The sequence below is a fragment of the Phasianus colchicus genome, chromosome 7, assembly GCF_987193195.1.
Source record: "Phasianus colchicus chromosome 7, bPhaCol1.hap1.1, whole genome shotgun sequence".
NCBI classification, from domain to species: Eukaryota; Metazoa; Chordata; class Aves; order Galliformes; family Phasianidae; genus Phasianus; species Phasianus colchicus.
The window spans coordinates 22,776,595-22,799,566 of NC_143442.1; the positions used below are offsets into that span (position 1 = coordinate 22,776,595).

General features: G+C 40.8%; 2 protein-coding genes across 5 annotated transcripts in view; one reads left to right on the forward strand and one right to left on the reverse strand.

The window, feature by feature from the left end:
• The window catches only part of CWC22 (CWC22 spliceosome associated protein), a 304,789-nt gene that overhangs the window by 206,019 nt on the left and 75,798 nt on the right, over positions 1-22,972 (reverse strand). The window contains exon 4 of the mRNA XM_090144114.1: positions 12,254-12,411. The gene's annotated coding sequence lies outside the window, so the exon portion shown is untranslated. The remainder of the gene's footprint in view (positions 1-12,253; positions 12,412-22,972) is intronic.
• Positions 20,332-22,972, forward strand: part of UBE2E3 (ubiquitin conjugating enzyme E2 E3) — a 57,236-nt gene continuing 54,595 nt past the window's right edge. For 3 of the 4 annotated variants that reach the window (XR_004168046.2, XR_004168045.2, XM_031601351.2), the window contains exons 1-2: positions 20,334-20,518; positions 21,629-21,831. Coding sequence is in view for 2 of the 4 variants with exons in the window: in XM_031601351.2 (XP_031457211.1) it covers positions 21,638-21,831 (194 nt within the window). In the remaining 2 variants the exon portion in view is untranslated. Of the gene's footprint in view, positions 20,519-21,628; positions 21,832-22,972 lie in introns of all 4 variants that reach the window. The other variant, XM_031601352.2, reaches the window with a different exon arrangement.

The window sequence follows — 22,972 nt, forward strand, 5'->3', positions numbered from 1 at the left end:
TTGCATTTTTTCTTGTCATTACAAAGATATTCTATTACTTTTTAAACACAAGTATGCATACATATATCATCATAGCAAGTTCTCTTAATTTGTAGTAAGATTGCCAACTCAATCATTTTTGTCACCATGTCTAGCGCCTTTCTTGAGTACCAGATCTTATCCACCTATCACCTGAGGAACTCTTTATGTTTTGAAGAAAATTAATGTTTCTAAAAGGAAGCGTTTTCCACCTTCTCTTCCTTCCACTTCTTTCTGACATTCACAGAACAAGTGTGTAAAATGCACCAAGTACATTCCTCCTGTTATGGCAGCAGCAGTAGTTACCAAGGGTGTATAACAGCTAGGTTTGTCTCTTCCATTTAAAAAATACTAGCTACATAGAATAGACAGTGTTTGGAGAGTTTGATCTACATATATGCTAATAAAGCATGCTGCATTTACAGTTTATAGGCACAACAAAACTATGGCAAGGATTTTGTTTGTCAACATTTAAATTTTTGGAAGTCAGGAATGCCAGTGCCAACACCTTTTGTAATGTATGACTGCAAGGGAGCCCTGAAAGTACTACTATTGACATACAAGTCATGTTGATAACTTTGTCCTACACAGAGAAATACTGCTGTAATCAGCAATTTTCTAGTTGCCAAGTGCTTTTTGCTTCAAAAGCATTATGTTTATCTCTGCAAACTGCTACTGACATGTTTCTTTAACATTAAAAACTACTAGGGTGGATTATAGCTGGTATTATATCTAAAAAAGTAATATTCATATTGAGTAAAGTAATTCTAATAAATAAACCATTTCTTATTAATTTGTGGCATGATAAATCCAGTCATTTTATGGCATATAAGAGTGTTTTATTGGCCATTATGAAATTCCATTTCCTCCCAGATAGCTCCCTGAAGCTTTGTCTCCAAATTAAAGAAATATTTTTGAATGCCTTGTAGAGAGTCACAGGCCAAACTACATAAAAAGACAGCTGCAGGCCACCAAAGAATCTCTGAAAACTGGCTGTTGAAAATTTCCAGCTACTTGATTCAGTTTTCCTTAGCAAATTTGGCCTGGAAATACAGTCACCAATTTAGGCCCCAAAGGATGAAGGAAAGATATCTTTTCTTCCCTATATGCCCCAGAGAGTCCACACAATCAACTTCTTCCAGGGAAGGAGATGCAGAACATGATCCTCCCTTGCAAAAGATTTATGTGGATCCACGTGACCACATGGCATCAAAACACTTCTGAGTTGCAGCGGAAGGCAAATGCGGTTGCTACACCAATAGCACAATATAGAATTCTCCTATGCAGAATTCAGAATATTCCACTATTTTTAGCGCAATCCAGGCACACAGTTTTGAGTTCATTAGGTGCTTGCATGTAGTCAGCTGGAGGATATAGATGTATGATGACTGGAAATGAATATGCAGAGGGTTCCAAAATAACAGCGAATGAGTTAATTATATTAAAGGACAGGAATTACATGTACTGTGAGTGAAGAACATGTAGGATGCAGCTGGATAGAGTAGTCACTGAGTTAAAATGGAAACAATTATGAAGGATAAGCTCTAAAATAAAATCCCCTTTGCTCTTATTACAGGAAGCTTGAACATTAAACTTGACAAAAAGGGTAAGTAAAATCAACTGAAGTTTGATTTCAAGTACATCGGGTCAAATTATACATTGCAAATAAGATTCACTGTAAGTTTGTTGTTCATTAATCATTTGTGAATAGATTTTCTGTATTTGTAGGCATATACCAAATTACTTATATGTAAGCACACCACAACCTTCTGCATTGTTTGCAAATCACTTGTATTGATTGTTCATAGGATGTAGTTGATAATTTAACCTGCAAGCAGATATTTCTCAAGATAATCTCCAAATAAAATAGAGATGGAATAACAAAGAAAAATACACTTTTGATATGTATGTCTGAATGAATACTTGTATCTTTTCAAATATTTGAGATTTCAGTAAATGTTCAGAAACTGTACAAATATGAAGACTGGACTAAAAAGTGAAATTGAATATACCACAGTATTCACTGATCTCATTGCAGTGTTCATTGACTATGTCAGTAATTGAGGATTGTTCTTTTAGCTCTAATTCTCAGAATTTCAAAAGAAAAATAATGATAAAGTATTGAAATAGCCCACAAAGGATGGAAAAAGCATTGAATGTAACATGTAACTTTTAGATTAACTAGCAACTGAAATGACTTAATTCCTTGGAGAAAACACCACTATAAAAAAGCTTCATGAGAAATGAAAATACACAAGGCAGCAGAATGCAACTCTGAAAAAAATCAAGAGAAAATGACCATTACTGCAAATTAAAATAATTAAGCCTCCACAGCCTAAATGACTTACCTCATAGAAACACACACACAATCAGTGTTTTTACAAAAAACACTGGCCCACTAAGAATGAAGAAACTATAGGGATTAGAGAAAGTAGTTACAGAAAAACAACCAAACAAGGATCTAAGAAAACACAAAAGCAATTCCTTAAGCACTAGGAACTTTAGCTGTACCAGAATCTACCGATAAGCCAGGAATATTTAATTCAGAAAACATCATTTGAGGTAAAGCTAAAGAGTATCAAAACTTACCATTAAAAATATTTAATATTTACCATATAAAAATCCTTCCATCTCCCCTGTAGGAGGCTTCAATCAGAAACATCCATAACCTTAATGATCTTAATCACCAATCATGTGCTGATTATTTGGAATCCTACCCTGAAAGCCATGCAAATACAAACAATGATTCTGCATACCAACGTTATTTTATTTTTTTAATGCATAAAATTCATCTTCAGAAAGCATATGGAAACATTCTAGCCAGAAGGAAAAATTTAAGCCAGGTGACAAACTTGTAAAACAAAAACACTGAGAAAGATAGTTAATTTTACCATAAAATTAAAAGTATCACACTATTTAGAAGTTATGATAAACCAGAAGGACATTTCTGAAAACTGTCTTCTTCTAAGGAGTGGATTTAAATGTCTTTTAGCTAATGTGTAAAATCTTTCAAGACAAAATTAAACACATTTATTTTATTCAGTACTTGTTAGCTAATAGTAAGTAGACTCAATGAGACTATCAAGACTATTTCCTGACTGCCTGTTTTCAGTACAGAAAAAGGTATGTCCTTTAACCACTGAGTTTCACGGATTTGGTAAATCACTGAGTCTTAACATGAAGTTTTTCTCTTTTTTTTCCCTACTTTTTCTTATTTTTCGTTACACTCTTACTAGTGAACCACAGAGTATAAAACACAAGAAGGAATCAAAGTATGAAAAGTAGCCTGGGTCACAAAGTATTGTACTCTAATGGCCACAACAGCAAAAACTGAGATTGCAAGAGCTCCTATGATTAAAACCCTTGCAAATGATGTAGGTAACTATTTGTAAGGGCTCAGGACAAACTTTTTTTCTGGCTACGGTGGCCTTTTTCCATCTTAAAGGACATGACCTAAAAGCAATGGTAGACATTCAAAAAGATTTTGTGAAGAGTGTGAAAAATTTATTAACTTCTCATGCAGTGTGATGCCTCACATACTGTTATTCATTATCATATTCGGTTATAGGAATAGAAAATGCCACAGAATAAAACCAAATTGATTCCTTAGGAAAAGAAATGGGATGCTGTTGAGTTTGACGGCTGTGTTCAATTCATTTCAAGAGCTTTATATCATCACTAGGTTCATTCAGTTCTGTATAACCATTAACACACTGGAAAGGATGAGAATCAAAAGAAAAAGCAATGGCACATAGCACAGCTCATTTTGCAATTGACATTTGAACAGAGGCTTGACATAGCCAGGCATAACTAAAAGCAACAAAACTATTTAGGGAACATTTCACAGAAGAGGATGTGCAGAGCAGGGAATATAGCTGGTGCATGTAAATAGAAAATGAAGGTAGAACTAGCCTTTTTGGTTACCTACAATACTTCACCTGTTGTATGACATCATTCCATGCTGGATTAAAGCAGCTGAAGACAAGGGGGCTAGTGTTTTCAGATCTTAAGCCTGTTATTATCACTGACATTATAAAACCATTGCACAAATTTGCAGGTTTTTTTAAGGCATATCTAGGTACTTTGCTACTAATATGGTACTACTACAAGATTGCTATAGCAACAGGAGTTATCATTGAGAAGACATTTTCTAAACCTTTCTACCCAGGTGCATGTAACTTTAAAATCTTTTTAAAAACCTTTAACATACTCTCTGGTTCAGCTGTGGTCAATACAATAGCAAATAATTCCAAAAAGTTTTTTGAGAAGGGAAATGTCATGCTTGGTGAATCAGGGCATATAAATATCATATTTCTTGCATTAAGAGAGAGGTTCAGATCATCAGACAGAATTCAGTGTAAAGAAAATGTTGATGAGCATAGCTGAAAGTTTGCATAAATCTAAATCAGAAAATTAAAAATTATAATATCCTCAAGATGCATAATGCTGCCCTGAACACAGAGATTAACATACTAAGCTGTGCACACATTAAACAATTAAAGTGAACAGCATACACAGCAATGTAGAGTACAGTGTAAGCACAGGTTAAGGTTATTTTGGGAAACAATTTCTGTACTTGTGTTTACAAAACCTTATGCTAGCATAAGACCAGATTTACCCTTTGGCAGAAAGGCAGAAATGACAAGAAAGCCCATAAATCTATCCTTGAGAAGGTTTTCCTCTACAGGTTACTTCCACTCACAAGTCACAAGAGTTTTCAGCTGCAGACCTATACGTGGCTCCATGGATTAGCTCCAGCTCTTCCTGGCCACTGCGTGAAGCAGGTCTATCTGGGCTCTCTGGCATTCAGGACCAGGAGGAAGCCTGACCTGTGTGACAGAACTCTTCTATATTTCCAACTATGAAAGGACTCTCTAGAAAAGGTGAAGTACTCTAAGAAGCCTTCAGCTTTTTCTTTCCTGTAAGCATCACTGAACACTGTAAAACAAATCAGACATTCTCATAGCTGATGTTTTCATATATGGTTAAAAGAGAGAAGTCAAAATTTCCCTCAGAATACAAATGCCTTATTTATTTTTCTTTTTTTTTGATCCAGTGGCGAATAATGCTGTTCTGGTCATTATGAGACAATCATGATTGGAATCATACGAATATATTTCCCTACTCCAGAACAGGATTAAGCTATTTCTAATGGGTATGTTCTCTAATCTCTATCCAGAAGTCTTCAATTCAGAATGTCACAAGACAACCTACACTATTTTAGACCATAGTTTGCAAGGAAGTTTTCCATGATGCCTGATACAAATCCCTCTCCCTGCAATTATGCTGAACTTATCTCTTGAAGATAAAGTAATATGTTCAGCTGGAGATGATGTGTGAATGATGATGTGGTGACTTGTGAAGCTATATTATCACTCCTCACTGTGTTATCCAGTAAGGACAGACAGTTTGTATTTTTACTAGAGATCGTTTAATTGAAGTAGACACATTCCTCTGTAGGGGAAGTCCAAATTTTAATGCAATCTCATTGTTACCACTTAGTTTTTCAGTTCTGTGCAGGAGACAGTACAACTTGAGAGAGAGTTCTTCATGGAATATGTCTTTTTTTCATATAATAGAAGTTAGATACCGAAAGAAAAATTGCAGTTGTTTCATTTGTAAACCTTTTTTGTATGCATAGAACAACCTACAAAAAAGTCCCCTACAAATAGAAGATACATACTAACAGACATTAAAGACTAGGCTGTTTTCAAACAGTTCTTTGAAAAATTCACATGGCACAAGTGTCTTGTTTTCTGCAAAACACACCTAACAGAGATGCTACTTTCATAGCATTTGTTAACAGAAAATAATGACTTCCTACTTTGGGTTAGTTAGATATTTTACGTTTCTTAAAGTCAAAAAAGCACAGCTGTTTCTTGCATAATCAGAGAAAAAAATCATATGGAAAATACACCAGCTGAGAGATTGTGTTTCTTCCCTGTTAAGTGAGTAGTAGCAATCTTACTAGCTGTACTTTATACCTTCAAATACCGATTAAACACGAAAAACGATGGATGAAAAATATGGAGAAGAATATACAGGCCAGTTTTACTCAGTTGTCAGTGAGAAAAGACTTCAAAAGTAGAGGGCAGAAAGCCATTCAGGCTAAAGCAAGTTTTTACATCAGAAACAGCAAGCTCAATTTGCACATTACTCTTCAAAGTAAAGAGTACTGTAGCTTTGGTTGGGACAGAGAGTATGTGATCAAAGACGACATAGGACGAATATAGAAGTAGTGATCACAATCTCATTTTTCATAAAGGTATTGAAGTTGCTGTTGCTAAATTCATTCATTGTCACAACAGTCCAGAGGGATAATTAACAGCATGCAACATTGATATAGTTAAGTAAAATAAAGCTGGAAAATCCCAGGAACAGAGCTACATTTTCTCACTGAGTCAAGCTGGCAATGTAGTGTCTCCAAAAGCTGACAAAGTAGGAGACAACTGACATGTGCTGCCCCAGAGAACTCTTGGATGTAAAACAGCTCCTTGGATGTGCAATAGCTCATAGCAAAGAATGTGTAGCTTGATCTAGACTTGTTGCAATGTAATTGCAACTCCATGGAAATCAACCACCTAAACTTTGCCTGAATTTAATTTTTCTGGGCTTTGCACCAGTTTTCAGTAAACTTTCCTTTTTTTTTTTTTTTTTTTTTTTTTCCTGCAATAACAACAGTTATTCTAAATGGTGTCAATAGCACAACAGGATGACAGGCATTAATGGTCATCTTGGGATTCCTAAGGATTCCTCTGTGTTGCCTATGAAGGTGCTGAACCGGTGATGGCATCATCATTACTTTTGTCTCCTTGCTAAAATGAAAAAGGCTAGGAATTCAGCTAACATTGTAGTCAGCCCCACCAAAAGAGTAATATATTGTGCTGTATTTTTCCACATTGAACAATTCACATAGCTCTTTGCATAGAAAAGGAACTCTCAGAGGAAGAGCAACTTAGGTATTAACTGAAGGGGCTGAGAATGTGGTGGGTGTGTATAAAAAATCATATTTGCAAACATCTGTTTCAACCACTTAGTTAACACTGAACCAGAATGTGTCATGTTATTTCCCTCTTAGAATCAAGTCAAATCTCTTTTTCCCTACAAACCTGTCCGCAAATTTCTATGATGTTCAACAATTTTTTCTGATCTTTTGCTTTTTGGCAAAAAGTCAAAGACAGAGAAACTTAGGAATTGAATTTGATAACTAGTCACTTATTGTGACGAAGGTTACATAGAAATATGTTTGCTGTCAAAAGTGCTCATATATCACTTACATGACACCTAGGGGACAGAGGTATGCTGAAGCATGAAAATGATACACTCAAAACATTTGTTGTTTCTTCTATTTCTTCACACCTTCAAGTAAGATATATGCTCTCACTATTGAAAGCCTATTCATACTTGAAACCAACTCAGGTCTCTAAAACATGTTTAACATATTCTAGCTAGGGGAAAAGATAATAAGTAAATAAGGAAAGTCATTTATTTACCAGTCCCCTGCAGCTACTGCATTATTTATCCCAATGCAAAATGTTACCAAATAAGAATTGTGACATCCCACACAGGTGTAAATGATTAATTACACACAGGCACAGAGCATACAGCAGATTGCACAGGATGCAAAAAATTTTCCTGTTCTTACTGAGAGTCATTTTTAACTGTCACTAAATCCACCTAAGTACAATTTCCATTTTTTTTTCATCTCCTGTTTTTGGGAGTTTTATCTCTGCGTAATTATTACTCTTAGAAAATTCTGGATGAAATAGGATGGGTTACAGAAGTGCACCAGAATTCTTTCAGGAACAACCACATAAAACTCTCTTTACAGATCCCTCCTCCCCCCCCCACACACACAAGACAAAAGAGAACAAAACAAAAAAACGCATCACCATAGCCACAACAATCCACCTGGTCAGGGATAATTCTCTGCCACTCCTGCAGGACAAGACAAGTCCATGCTCCCGTAGACCATAGCCAATTCTTACACTTATGTGCTGCACAACTACTTTACTGTAGATTTTTTCTTTTCAAATAACCTATTTTCTGTTTTCATTTCAAATTTCTGTATTTTTCCTAAAAGTTTGTATTAAAAATTCCATAGTATCAAGTTAAAATTGAAACATTGCAAGGATATAAGGAAACTTCAGTTTACCAAAGGTAAAAGGCATTGCAACTAAAAGCAAGTGGGTTTTTTTTACTTTTCTTGAAACATACTTACCACATAGAAATGTTTAAAAATTACAAGAAAATTTTGACTATGACCACTGCTTCCTATTCCAATAAGATATAGTAGTCAAAAAATCAGAGGTGATTCCTATCACAAATATTTGTTGTCTAAACAGAAAATGCACAGATGTAGATTATGAAAAAAGTACCATAAAACAGTAATGTTGTGAATATCAGATTCCACATGGTCTTCTTTTCTGTCGGTGTTGTACTTTGTGATTGATCACTTTATTATTGCACATGAGTTTACCTGTTATTGGAAAGCAAAGAATACACACAGGAGATAAAAATGTTCACAGCTGCAACTATGGAAAAAGCTGAATCAGAATTTACATCTGGAGAATCTATGGAGGAGAGAAACCTAGATTGAAGCTCTAACAGTATGTTCTTACTGAGGCTCTGAAGGCTCTAATAACGTAATATCTGATACAATGAGAATCCTACAGTCGTCTTTTTGAATTTTACGTTTTCTAGTAAGAATAAGCTCTACCTTCATTCTTTCTTTTACAGAGACTATGGAATCCCTTTTTCTTCTCTGTGGTCACCTTCCTAAAAAACAAGACACTTTAAATCCCTCCACTCCTCTTTCAAGTTTGCCAGAGGTTGTTTAACGTAAAGGATAAATCTCTGCATTCATACTGCATAATTACTGAAATTTTGTTTTCTCAAGAAACCAGGTTGAAAAGGATGAAGGAAGCACTAATAGGAAACAGTTGTTTCCCTAGGATGAGAGGTGACAAGGATGGACAGGTGGGCTTTCAAGAATGGGAAGAGAAGATCTAGAGTGGAAAGTCAAGTAACACAGTGAGAAGAGTGGTTAACCTACTAAATGAGATGTTGTGGGGATTGAAACAGGTAATTGCAAGGAGTGGGAAAGATGAGAGATGAAATCAGACGAGAGTGAGAAATGAATGAGAACAGGAGAATGGATAAGAATACAGAAAGTAATTAATATCAGGCTTGTCGGGGTGAATAGCTTAACTGAACAACTAGCCCCCTCTGGAAGACATTTTCTCAAATTACTTGTAAGCACAGATTCATTCGTCTTAATGCAAATGAATAATGCAAGCCATGGAACCTGCAAGAGGAAAAACATCTATATGTATTTCAGATAGCACGAGAGATAGCAGCGATCAGAAGTTCTAGATGTCATTTATACTCATCAGCATGGAACAGAAGGAGCAAAAAAAGAATGTTCCATGCTGCAAACTACAAGGATCAGAAGTCATTCAGCACAGATATTTGAGTGATATTTGAAAATAAACTTCAGTAAAAGAAGGCTCATGCTCCAGGAAAAGAGGTCACAGTGAGAGAAGTTACAGAGCTATGACAGCTAATAACTAATAATGAGTAACTGTCTGTAGCCAATGACATGATAATGGGTTTGGAAATGTTATAAAAATGGGAATAATTTTAAAGATTAAAATTAATCTAGTTTGAGGATGAAAAGGTCTTCAGTTTTATTTAGTAATTTATTGAGGGTTTAAAGTTAATTTAAAGCCTAGAAACGCAACTGGATGATTTTAATCCTTTCTTGAAACTGGCTCAGTGAAGGCCAGACTGCCGTATTGGCTCTGGTACTTTCTTTGCTAACAGAAATGCTGAGGTGGGTGATGCTGAAGATGTAAAGGGCAACAGTCTCCATAACTACCCATGCCCACCACACAGTTTGGAAGAACACAATACTGGTGCAAATCCCATCCTGCCTAACTGTGGAAAGGAAGATACAGTTTTGTTTGCACCACCTAACCTTACAGAAGTGAGGCCCCTCCACTTCTCTCTTGTATGTTCTCTAGAAGGAATGCCACAGTTTGACCTTCCCTAGGACAGCAGCCAGTGAACAGTCCCCTTTCACAGAGCTAAAGATTTCCATGGTATGGATGGAAAAGACAAAATTGGCACCTTATTTTCAGCTCTTGTAAAGAAATGGTCTCTTGCCTTCAAAAGAATATGTCAATTTTATTTTCAGAGAACAATTCCACAAGGAGTCTGAGCAGTCTTTGAGGCCTGGCAGTGTTTGATGGGAATGTATGTGTGGGGGGTGGAGGGAACAGGCACAGAGCAAACAGCCAGGAGAGCGCATCAGCATTCTCTGCTTTCAAACTAAATTGGCTTCATTACAACTCTTCCTTCTCTTTTTTAAAATTGATCAATTTCTAAGAAACTGTGAATTTACAACTCTTGTCTATTAAATTAATTTGGCTAGAATATAACGAGAAGTAAAAGACAGCCCAGAAGAAGCAGGTCATTCTGTATTTCCAATTGGTGATCTCAAAGAGCCTTAACAATAAGCATCAATTACTGCTTTTGAGAACCTGAATTGTAAGTAACAACAATTCTCATTTTACAGATGAGAAACCTCAGATACAGGTCCTGTGACTGCAGGGGTCGCAGTGTAGCAACAGTATCTCATCTGCCAATCTCTGCTGCTCTTTCCCATATTATAGGATCTTTTCTCAAAAAATTAGTAAGTAATATTACTTTGGGTTGCCAGTCTAAATTTGCTCTTTCCTTTGCCTAGGCAGGGGTTTATCTAACTTATTTCGTCTTTTCATTCTTCATCCTGACCTCTACTGCTTTTTTTCTTTTCCTCACTGCTGCTTAAAGTTGTGTACATGGTGAGGATAGCATGGCTAAAATAACATGTTGTATTTTACCCTGAGGGATGTGAAAGTTGTGATCATTCTTATCTGTTTCAGCAAGGGGTTCAAAAGTCTTCTCTATTGCCAAGAAAACTTTATCTTCTACTGTCATGAGACTTACCCTTGAGGTTAGGAGAAGTGCTGTTCCTAAAGTAAAGTAGATGGCAGGAAAGAACATTACCTGAAAAAATGCTGCTCTAGGTAATAACTTGAAAAACAAAGCTTTTAAATTTAATAATGATATTCTATAGCTGACCCAAATTCTGTGGAGGGACAGCCTACAGAGGGAAACAAACCCCTTAGATCCCAGGCAGCACAGTAACTATTAGCAAGCAGATATACCTGAAGACAGAACAGAAATCTCCCCTTACTGGTGATTGATGAAAAAATATTTGTTATTTGGAAGATCTGTTGTATGTAGAAATATTAAGACACGTGGTCTAACTTGTCTGTACTGAACAAAACACTGTTTTCCTTCTTCAAATATGGTTCTAACAGAGCCTGAAGCATCCTGCAACAGAGACGGATAGGCACCATCCAAAATTACAAGTAAGCATCTATGTTTCTAGGAAGTACCTTTTCTCAGAAATTTGCTCACATCTTTGCAGGATATTAAGGCCTGTGCTGGCTGCATGACTACCGCCTGCCAAAGATCATGGGAGCGTTCTGTTAAGTATGCTCCAGTTTCTTGAGAGTACAGTCCTTCTTTCACAATCTGCTATGTTCAGCCTCGTGCTAGAAATTAATCTACCCCAAGATACCACAGAGAGACAACTTTTGTACTGTGAAAGTCTCAGTGACACTGTTTATCTGCAAGTATTAAAATACCTCTAAACTATGTTCCAGTGTGCTTTATTCCTGGTATATCTGACAATGACAATAAGAAAAGAAGGGAGAGGCAGTACGAAAAGAGTAATAAATCTAATAGCGTGGACTGGTGGAAAAATGCAAGAGAGCCCATATTGCAAGAGGAAAAAAAAAAATCCACACCCAAAAAGCAATAACAACCAGACCATTTTCTCTTCAGTGGAGACTTTAAAGCACCTGAGTTGAAAGATCTTCAGTTTGCAGAGCAGACACACCAGGGAAGGTAAGCAACTCTTTATTTTAGGCCACTCCTAAGTTTGTAATTGACTTTGTGATGCGACCAACATACGCCAAGCTGGTTACCCAAATAATAATCATGTAACTGACTGGAAAGATAATTTGGGAATGTCTGAGTGCAGTCTGTGTGTAAAATCTATAAGCATCAATTTGGGAACTCTCTCTTGTGTGAAGAACTGACAGCTGGCTTGATGGCAGATGCATTCAAATGATATTGCTGCCATTTTACCATTTGTGGCTGAATAGTAAGTATAACATACCTCCTCTCCCTTCCTTTTCGAACAACCCGGTGGATTGAGTTTGGCTAGCTGGCATCATCTGATCTGGCTTTCTTAATGCAGGTTAGGGCAGAGCAGAAGATCAGCACAGAGGTCAAAATTCAGCAGTTCTTGATCTTGCACTCAACAGCATGAGTTTTCTGTTAATATAGTAGAAAAAGAAACAGATATAATCAATTCACATATAATTATTCAAGAGAATGGTGCATTTTTTTCCACTTCTGTAGGGTTTTTTGCATCATAGCAGAGGACAGTGCTAAATGAGATACATACAAATACTGTGGAAGGGAAGATAGGTGCTTTCTCCCACTTCTTTCCTATTTTCTTTCTTTCTTTTTTTTTCCATCAGAACAGAAATGTGGCTTATCAACTGCTAGCCCTGAATCTTAGCACAGAAGCTTTTCTTATTCTAATGGACATTACTCATACAAAACATGCTTGTTTGATTGACATTGATATCATTAATGACCCCATCAATATTAGATGCTCAGAAATAGTGAGAAGGAAAAGAGTTCATTTGCACTTTGAAGCCTCTTTTCAGTGGGGGAGGATTCTCTGAAAGAGAAATTTTGGAAAATACTTTGCTGCTTCCTTGCTAATAAAAAAGAAAGAAAGAAAGAAAGAAAAATAATGTATTATTACACAGGTTTTTGTTTGCTTCAGGAACTTACACATTTTGAGTCATTTATCCAGACTAGCAAAGTTTAATAGCTATTAATTTGATAAAATGAATCTTAATGTCACTGTATTTCTTCAGAGAAGGAAGTATATATCACACGAGAATTTCAGTTAGAATTGTGTTAGCACCATACTATTTCAAAGTTAAGATTGAGAAAGATAATTAAATAGAAAAAGAATGTACTCTGGAGACATAAAATGTACACTGCAAAATGTCCGCTATTAAATAGATATGCTTTAATCAATTCAGAGTACCAGAACTGCTCCGGTTCTCTGTCTCCTTTCTCCTTGGTTTGATGCTGAGATAGTAAAGTATCATATCAGAATCGGATATCTACCTGAGATAGTCAGAGATCTATATTGAATATTACAAGATATCATAGGTAAAGTATTGGTGGGAGCTACTAGCTGGTTGGTTTTTTTTTTCTAAAACAATCTGGCCACCTGTTTATGTGCTGGGAATTAAACACTGGGATTTAGACACTTCACTTCAAATATCTGTGTCTCAGTTAACAGTAAATTAGATGAATTTGATTTCATTGGCTAGGTTCCCTAAGCAAAATTTCCTTTCTTCATTAGTAGGATTAACGTAGTCTATTAGCATTACTATTTAAAATCACGACTGACAGCAAAGGCCAAAAATTAATCTTCGCAAACAGTTGAAACAGGGACAAAAATAAGCAGACCTCTGGAATCATCTCCATTTAGCAAATTAATTAAAACAACGTTAGGTAACTTAGGAATAAGAATACCCCTGAGACTTTTTTTTTAATGGCTTTCAAGATCATGGATACAGTACAAAGTAAAAAATCGTTTGATGTTAGATGTGTGGAAGCAGCTTCACTGGCATATTTTTTCTGCTGTTTTGAAGTTAGCTCCACATTCTGATTTCTCCTGGCATAGCATGGTCACCTCTGTTTTTATTTAACCAAAAAGCACTCTTGATGACACAGTATATTAATATTCACACTAAACATTAGTGAGAACATAGTAAAGAAAAAGTGAAAAATGACTGTTAGAAATTAGAGGATGAATAGGCAGTGCTACAGGTAGACAAATGCAAGCTCAGGTGGCACAAGTTAAATTCACTTTTCCTAGTTCTCCTCGCTAGTGTTTCTCAAAACACAGGAGTATCATTTTAGCTTCATTCAGGTTGGAAAGACTGAAACACTTTAAAGCTTGACTTTAACTGACACTTCGCTTGCGCTAATTGTATTTCAAGCTTGCACCTAAAGGTGCTGCCCTCCTGCACTGTGACTTCCTTACCAACAGCAGGCCCAGTGATACAGAAGTGCAGGTATACAACTCCCCTACCTGAAGAGGTAGAGTGAGCTATCAGCCCGGGAGGTAATAACAGAAGAAAACACGTGAAAGCTTTTCAGATAGGGCTGCACTCTCAGCCCTCACCACCACACTGGGGATCCCTTCCTAACACGTTTTTGTTCCTGCTGTGATTGCTGTGGGAGTATCTCCCACCCGCTGGGGCACAGGGAGGATTGCTGAGAACAGCAAAACATTCTCCTGTTGCAGAGACTGTGAAGGAGCTCAGAAGCCTAGGCTGTAGAGGATCAGCCCTGTCCAAATTGCAATGGTAATTTATGACTTGCCTTTCCTGTCCCTCTGCAGGAGGTTAGGGAGCAGAGAGTGATAAGTGCAAACAGTAACGCTCCTAGTCAAAAAACAAGACGCCACAATGCTATTGTACTGGACTCTTTAGTAATCCTGATCTGTAGAGGCTTAAAGAGACATTGCTTCTTTATTGCACAACAGGTAATCAGGCAAGCTGGCCTTTTATAAATTGCAGACCAGATAATGGGAAATACATGTGGGCTGTACCATATAAATAGGGTGCGTTCAGAAGTGTTACAGACTTCCTAGGCAGGCAGATGTAAGGCCCTGTGACTCATAGCAAAGGAGACTGACTGCTCCCTGGGATTTGCAACTATTCTAAAATACTGACCAGTCCCTTCTTCTTTGATGGGATGGAAAAACAAGAATTGGAAGAGCCTGCTGGGAGCCAGTGTGTCAAACTGCTGGACAGGTAGCCAGACAAAGCTGGTTGTGCCAATTTTCACCAGCCCTAAAGGTGACAGAAAATTTGTATGTACCCACTCTCAAAGAATTATATTAGCCAGATTGAAGGAGCTCTCCAGGATCTTTTTAACAACCCCCTCAGAATCAACCAATTTAGTCACATAAATTTTATTTCACTAAAAAAAAAAAAAAAAAAAAAAAAAAAAGAGAGAGAGAGAGAAAAGCAACTATCAATCAGCTTATGAATAATGCCCTGCTCCATGTGTATGTTTTTTTCTGACCTCAACTCGGTCAGAGCTTGACTTTGTAATTATCTTGCCTTCTTCTGGCTAGCATGAAAGAGGATATTAGCTCTATTACTACCAGCCTATTAACTTTCTGCTTTCATTCACACAGCACAAGCTGGTCTCTTGGAGCCAAAGGTTTTTTGAAGCCAAATGTCTCCAATCTGAGCAGTCTGTAGATAGCACTAATATCTATGCTTGTGTATATAGTTAGAGATAATTTAATCTGAGATAGTTTAGGGGTGGAATATCTCTGTAATGGGGAAATGAGAACTTTATGAGGCCTTCAGCATCATTTGCTACAACAGTTACAACTTTTGCAAGAGAATATCATACACTGAAATGATGGCATTGTTTTACTATGGCCCTTGTGCAGACCAGGGACAGATTCTCAAACAAGGCTATCTGAGAATGCTGTCCCACCAGGGTTGTATTTGTAGAGCTAAGTTCTCCCTAACTTACAATTTACACATTACTCAGTTGAATATACACCCCAAAATAGTTTTCTGGAGTTAATGAAGTGGCTTGTAGCTGTATTGTTCACATATTTTGCTACACATAGAAGTCTGACAGCATTTGCATCTTACTCTACTATAGTCATACACTCACAATACTGTACTAAAAACTGAGCCTGTGTTAAAGCAAGCTGAAACTATCAGCTTAAGTACACCAAGGCTTTTTAAAAATCAAAATTTCAAGGAAATAAAAATCATTTCATGATACTGTTTGCAGACAATCACTCACTGAAATGATTCCTACTTACAAAGACAAAAACACCCTTCTGAAGTGCAAATTATTATTGTCCAGTTTATACACTAATCCCACCTGAATTTTCTTTCCCTTTTTAACCTTTTTCCATTTACTTACAGCTTTCCAAGTAAAACAATAACTCTATAAGTTGAAAATGTTTTAATACAAGCTGCTGGCAAGAATAAAAAGTATGGATTTTTTTTTAAGTACTGATTATCATTTGACACGCACAGACACTGGATTAGTACAAATGATTTCAGAAACTCCAAAGGGGCTATTATGGTCTTTTCTTGCATCAATAGTCCACACACAAAGAGAGAATTTACACAACAGAATACAAGGACTCCATAGGAACACTAAAATCAAGACATTTGTGCTTCAAAACACCCATTTACCTGATATGTTTTTTAATGCTTAATGCTAATCTGCTTATTAAAACCTAGTACCCAACTGACCACTTTGTGTGTAAAATTGTTTGCCAACCACAGTGCATAACATCCAGGAGAACTTGCTAGCTGTTCAGTGGGTTATGATGAAGATTAACTAACTTCAAGATTTCCTATGGATTTAAGTAGAGCAGGTAGGTAACCTCCTAATTCCTCTGCTAAAATACAGTTGGTCACAATCTTTTCCTCATGGCATTGTTCAAGCATGTAAGAACCCAGAGAAAGAAAATATACTCTGAAAACTCCTTTAAGTGTCCCAAATTCTAGGCCTTGTGGCAGTCTGCATTACAGCAGTCTCAAGACTACTGCTGAACTACAAGTGAGTTTCCAAAAAGCCATTCTTCAAAGAGGAACAACTGAAGCACAGCAGGGTTCTGGCTTTTGCCTTCATTTTTTCCACTCTCCCTCTCTCCCTCCTTTTCCATCCTTCCTCCACCACGTTCTCGTGCCACGATTCAGAAGATGGCAATGCAAAGCCAACAGATGGGCTAAACACAGGCTGACAAAGAGACAGAGAAGTGGTTCCTAACAGTTGGATCCTGCCTGCTGCCATGCTTACTTTACCTCTGCTTTTTTTTTTTTTTAAAAAAAAAAAAGATTCTTGAGGATCCAAATGAATTGAAACATACTAGGAAGATTGTTCTTTAGGGGCTTATTTTTCATTCATAAACCCATAGCATCACAACATAAAATAATCCTATTTATTGTAGTGATTTTAATTTTAAGGCACCACAGGATGAGCTGTAATTACTGACTTTGTAACAGGCTTCCCATTCTGCAAGTTGTTACATCTCTTCCTGGCACAAGATTTTACTTTATTATAACCTGTTTTACTAGCTCTACCTGGTAAAGTTGTAAATTATTTGGGGAAAATATAGACTGGTCATCACAGAAATTCTATCACAGAAGGGTCAGTAGTTGCTACTATGGAAGTAATTAACAGCAAAAACACCGTCCAAATTTTGACACATTACACAGACTTTAAAAAAATAAATACATACTTCTTTTGTTTCCATGCTCCACATTCAGCTTGTGCACATTCAGCTGTAGCACCACAGTAGAGCTCCAACACGTACTCTAACAACACAGCCCAGTATGGGAACACACACAGGATAGAAAGATGCATTGCTTAGTTGGAGATATACTTACTGTCAGGAAGCAATGATTTTGTGATAAAGAAGATGGAGTATATGACTGTAAACATTAAGCAGTATTTTCAATTGATCTGCTCTTAATCACAAAAAATGTACACTGGCTTTATTTTACCATCTGTACACCCTTAAAATGGTAGGGGCAAGGAGATCAAGCAATGATTTTCTCATCCTTCATAGCTTACTTGTGAGAAGTGGAAAATGCCTTCACCCTAGCTCTGGTGCCAGGCATTGAGTTGTTTGCTATCGCAGCACTTTGCATCAGACAGAGGAGACTGAATTGTGAATTCTTCCTAAGTCCAGTAAAATATTCTCAAATGCCTGTGCAGCTCAAAGCAGCTGTTAAACCTCTGCATGCTGACAGCAACTTCACACCTGTGCTCTGATAGAATAGGGATCAGACATATCTAAGAGATACTGGGCCTCTTAAGAAATCTCCAATGCTTGTGCTGGAGAAAAATATATATATATATGTATATATAAATAAAAGGGCATCTGAGTGGGGGAAAAAAAAATAGAAAAAATGCAGGCCTCACCCATTTCTAAGTGCCCAGGACCATCCAAACAAATCTGAATGTAGGAAAGGTTAGGAAAGCTCAGGAAGGCTCTGCGCTTCACCCTACTACCTGAACTTTCTCAGTTTAAGTACTCGATAAACTGGCAGGAAAAAAAAAACAAACAACAACACAGTTTCCTTTAACTGATAGATGTATCAGTTAAAATTATACTAATGTCAAATCACAAGGGATACAAAAAGTCACAGAGATCATGATATGGAGCTTTATTCCTGAAATCATCACTTTCTCTGCTTCCAACTGCACTACATCACTCAGTGCATTACTTTTTCTACAGTTGACAAGATAACAAACATACCCTAGGAAAATACAGCCCTGTAAGAAGAAAGTGTCATCCTTTGAGCCTTGATGTCAAACAAATGAATATTCATTCAGATAAACACCTGTTATATCCACAAATTCCTGTAGTAGATCTGTTTTAATAAGGTAATAATCTGTTTTAAGTCTAGAGAAAAAATAAAATAAAAACAAATCCGGACTGGCTTTCAATTATCCTCTGTTAAATGGACTTTATTTTCATTTTATCTCCTAAAAGCCACAGAAGCCACAGCATGTAGCAGCTGATGTGGCAAGCAGCCCTTGACGAATCTACTTACATTCATTCTGTGGATGCATGCTCTGCTAACCATTTTTTTGGACATCCACGTTGATTTTCACCCGAAACAAAATAAAAGTTAAACACTTATTCCCGACCCTCAAAGTACCAACAACCCCCACTTTGAGCATCAATAGGGAAAATAAATGCTTTTACTGCTGACTGATAGATTTTTGATATTGCCACGCTTCCCTTATACTAATTATGCCCAGATTGCTCATCATGCCAGATACTGTCTATGCTAAGAATTTTCTACAGTGTACCTCAGGGGCAAATCGCTTGTAGTGGTGATCTGGGAATCCTCTGCAGCCCACTTTAACAAACAAACCTCCGGTATTCCTCCCCACCGCATCACTCAGCTCACCCACCGGACCGTCGGCGTACCGTACAGCCGAGCTAACTCCAGCTACCGAGAGAACCGAATTCCCTGACACAACCGCTCAGCTCCTACAGAGCGCAGCGTGCGCCCTGTGGCCTCTCCGTCCTGCTAAACTTAAGCAAACAGAGGCTTGAAGCCTTCGGGCTGTTGGTAAGGAAAGCCCTCGAGGCGCACGGTGCTGAGGTGAAGCCCTGCTGCTGGACAGCGGCTGCGTGTCCGTTTCCAAAACGGAGCTCAACGAGCATCGTTCATTTCCCTTCTGCTGAAGCCACTTATCCGCAGCACGGGTACTCATCGCAAATAGTTACGCTGCTTTTACGGGTGGGTTTTATTGCTGCAGGATCACTTTGGAATATTCACACTGCTCCAATTTGCGGACGCCTCTCGCTGCAGCGCTGACCAGGCGGTGCGAGCAGCTCCTCGGGCGCGGCGTGACGGGCCGGGAAAGAAATTCAACCTCCGTCCCACACCGCCTTCCCGTGGCACCCATTGCCACTGATACAGACTACCCCCTTTCTTCCGTGAAACACTCAGAACTCGGCACCTAGGTGCTTACGGAGCGACTCCTAATTCTGACGTTAAACTGCACGGGGCACGAGGCGGCTCGGCGGTGCGGCCGGAAGGGCCCCACCACCGCCGGCAACCCAGCGGGCGGCGAGGTGCAGCCGGGACAGCGGGCGCAGGGCACCCAACTGTCGAGGACGGCGGCGGTGCCCGCGGTCAGGAGCCGGGCGGGAGCCGGGCAGAACCGCGCCGCGCCACGCCGTGCCGCCGTCGAGGGCGGCCCGCTCCCCCCGGCGCGCGCCGCCGCTTTGTCCTTGCCCGGCCCGGAGCACGCGCGCCCTCGGCCGCGGCGGGAGAGCGCCTGCGCGCACCCCAGCCCGGAGGGGGGCGCGCTCTGCTGGCCGCCAGGCGGGAGCGAGCGCCCCCTCTGCTCTCCCCTCCCCTCCCCCGCTTTCGGCAGCCCCGCCGGCGGCGGGCCGGCAGAGCGGCGGCGGCGGGCGGGAGCCGCCCGTCCCCGTTCCCCCCCCCGCGACCCCCCCCCCCACCTTCTCCCCCGCCCCCGGCGGCGCGCGCCCGCCGCCCCCCGCCCCGGCCCCCCGGCCCGCCGCGGGAGCCCGCGCCGCAGAGCGGGGCCCGCCAGCGCCACCCGCCGGCCGCGGGGCCGCACCGCGCCTCCCCCCGTCCCCCCCTGCTCCGGCTCTCAATGTTCCACACCGCCCGGCCACAGAGCCGCCGCCGCCGCCGTAGAGCCCCCCGGCCGCCTCCGTCCCCTCCTCGGGCGCCGCGGGCCCGGCCCGGCCCCCCGCCATCCCGCCCCTCCGACCCAGCAGCGGGACAGGACGCCGGCGAAGGTAAGCGAGAGGCGGGCGAGGCGGCTGCGGCGGCGGCGGCGGCTGGGCGAGCGCGGTGGGGGGAGGCGGGGAGGAGCGGGGGGGCCGCCGAGGAGCTTTGTTCTTGTTTTCGGCGCTCGCTGCCTGCCGGCGGCCGGGGGCGCGGGGCCGGCCGAGTTCACGCCTCACTTGGTGCACACACACGCGCGGCGCCGAGCGGGGCCGAGCCGAGCCGAGCGGGGCCGGCCGAGCCGAGCCGCCGCCTGCCGCGCCGCGCCGGGCTCTCCCCACAAAGCGCGGCCGCCCCCGGCTCCGCGGCGGCTCCGCGGCGGCTCCCGGCCGCCGGGCAGCCCCCTCCCCCCGCCGCCACCATGTCGGAGCGGGGGGGCGGGCGAGAGGGCAACGCGGAAGGTGCGGGCGGCGGCGGGCTGCCTCCCCCCCGGCGGCCCTGCGGGGGCCCAATGCGGCTCTGCCGGCGGGCAGTGGGGCTGCCGCTTCCCGAGTTGCTCCCGACGCATCTTCTGCGGGTTCTGCGGGGGTTTGCCTTTAAAAAAAACAAGCCGCGTTCTCCCTCTTCCCCCCCCCATCCCCCCCCCCACCGCCCAGCCCTTTAAATGCACAGAGCAAGTGTACGCTTTGGTCTGAGAGCAGCCCGAGTCTCATTGGCAATGGAGCTCCTCCGAGAGAGGGGTTGAGGGGGGATCTGGCGTTTGGACCCAATAAAATGCTCCGTTCCAGTGTAAATATTTACAGGGTATCGGTGACTCCTTAAAAAACATTCCCGGGGAGGTCTGTTATTTACAATGTGTCATAAGTTATTAATGCGCGTTTCCTAAGTGCCCTGCTCAATCTGTCTGTGCCTCAGAACCAAGCCGACAATTGGCATATTGTTTGAAGCATGACAAAAATGCAAGTGGGTTTAAAAATGGGAAATGCCGGTGTTTTCCAAAGTGTAAATGTTGTGGTGTAGCTGTCAAGTTGCAGCCCCGGCAGATGAGACAAAGAAGAGGATCCTGGTGGGTTTCTCCATGAAATAGAGTTGTCACCAACCAAAGCATTCTTCAGAGCTCCGGACGGCGAGGGGTGGCCTGCGTGCTGTAGTAACTGCCTCTTCTCCTCCTTCCCTACAAGTTCCCCACGATGTCCAGTGACAGGCAGAGGTCAGACGATGAGAGCCCCAGTACCAGCAGCGGCAGCTCAGACGCCGACCAGAGGGATCCCCCGGCACCTGAACCTGAGGAGCAGGAGGAAAGGAAACCCTCTGCCACCCAACAGAAGAAGAACACCAAACTCTCCAGCAAAACTACTGCTAAGCTATCTACTAGTGCTAAAAGGTACTTGTGGCATCCAGCGTCCTGTAGCGGTTTTGCACGGTGTGTGGACTCACAGTGTTGCACTGCACTTCCCAAGGCAGAGGGATTGCTTTAAAGCCACGTAAGATATGGTGCAGTACAAACTTCTGTAGCATGCAAGTCTGCTGGGAAGGACCTTCATCAGTCCAAGTCCTCTGAGGCAGTAATACGCAGGCTGGCCGTATTTCTTTGGAGTTGTTGGAGAACTTGGTAACTCACAGGCCGGTCAGGGGGCACCTGAGTGCCTCATATTTGTAGAAATGAGCGAGAAAGCGTCAGCTTCAGGTGTCTGGTTTGCTGAGACAGGTTTACATCCCTTGTTGGTGTGGGGTGGATCTTCCTGGTGTATTTCAATGCAGGCTGCAGGGTGATGTCAAGCAGTGCTCTTTAATTACAGAAGTCATACAAGCCCCGTGGCTTCTGCAGGCCTTATGATTGCAGTAGAGCCCCGTGCATCTTAAAGTCACAGTTTTGTCCTGAAGTGCTTTCTGGAGAAAGTCAGGCAAATCTTTTCTCACAGGATCTGTGGATTCCAACCATGAGGTTCTTCAGGTGTAGCCTCTAAGTATCAAAATCTCAAGAAACCTTGTCTGGCTTTATCTGTTGCATTTCTATTTACACACAAGGTTACAGGCAGTCCAGCTCTGGAGACATGCGTGCTAATTATTTTCTGTAAGTTCAGCTGTGTGAAATAAAGCAAACTTTAATTCCCTCAATCCCAGTTGCCTTCTGAGATGAAACACAACTTTCAGGCTTTTCCCTGGAGTTCCCATTCTTTACAAACATTTACAAATACGCTGTAGCAAGAGGAGCTGTGCAATAGCCACAGTAGCTTTGAGTTTTGCTTATCCAGCCCAAATACAGCAGCTCAAACTTTGAGGGATGTTTTTCGTAATTTTGCACTGTACTTAAACTCAGTAAATACATTTTGCAATGTCTTAGAATTACTGCAGAATGTGACAGGGTGACTGATGACTTTTGAGTTTGTTAAAGAAACCCTTTGGAATAGGAGTTGGCTGCAGAAGGAAAAGTTCTGGAAACACTGCAGACTTTGTAATTTGCTGTTAGGTTTTGGGGTTTTTTTTTGTTCTTTATTCTTTCTTTTTTTTCTTTTTTTTTTTTT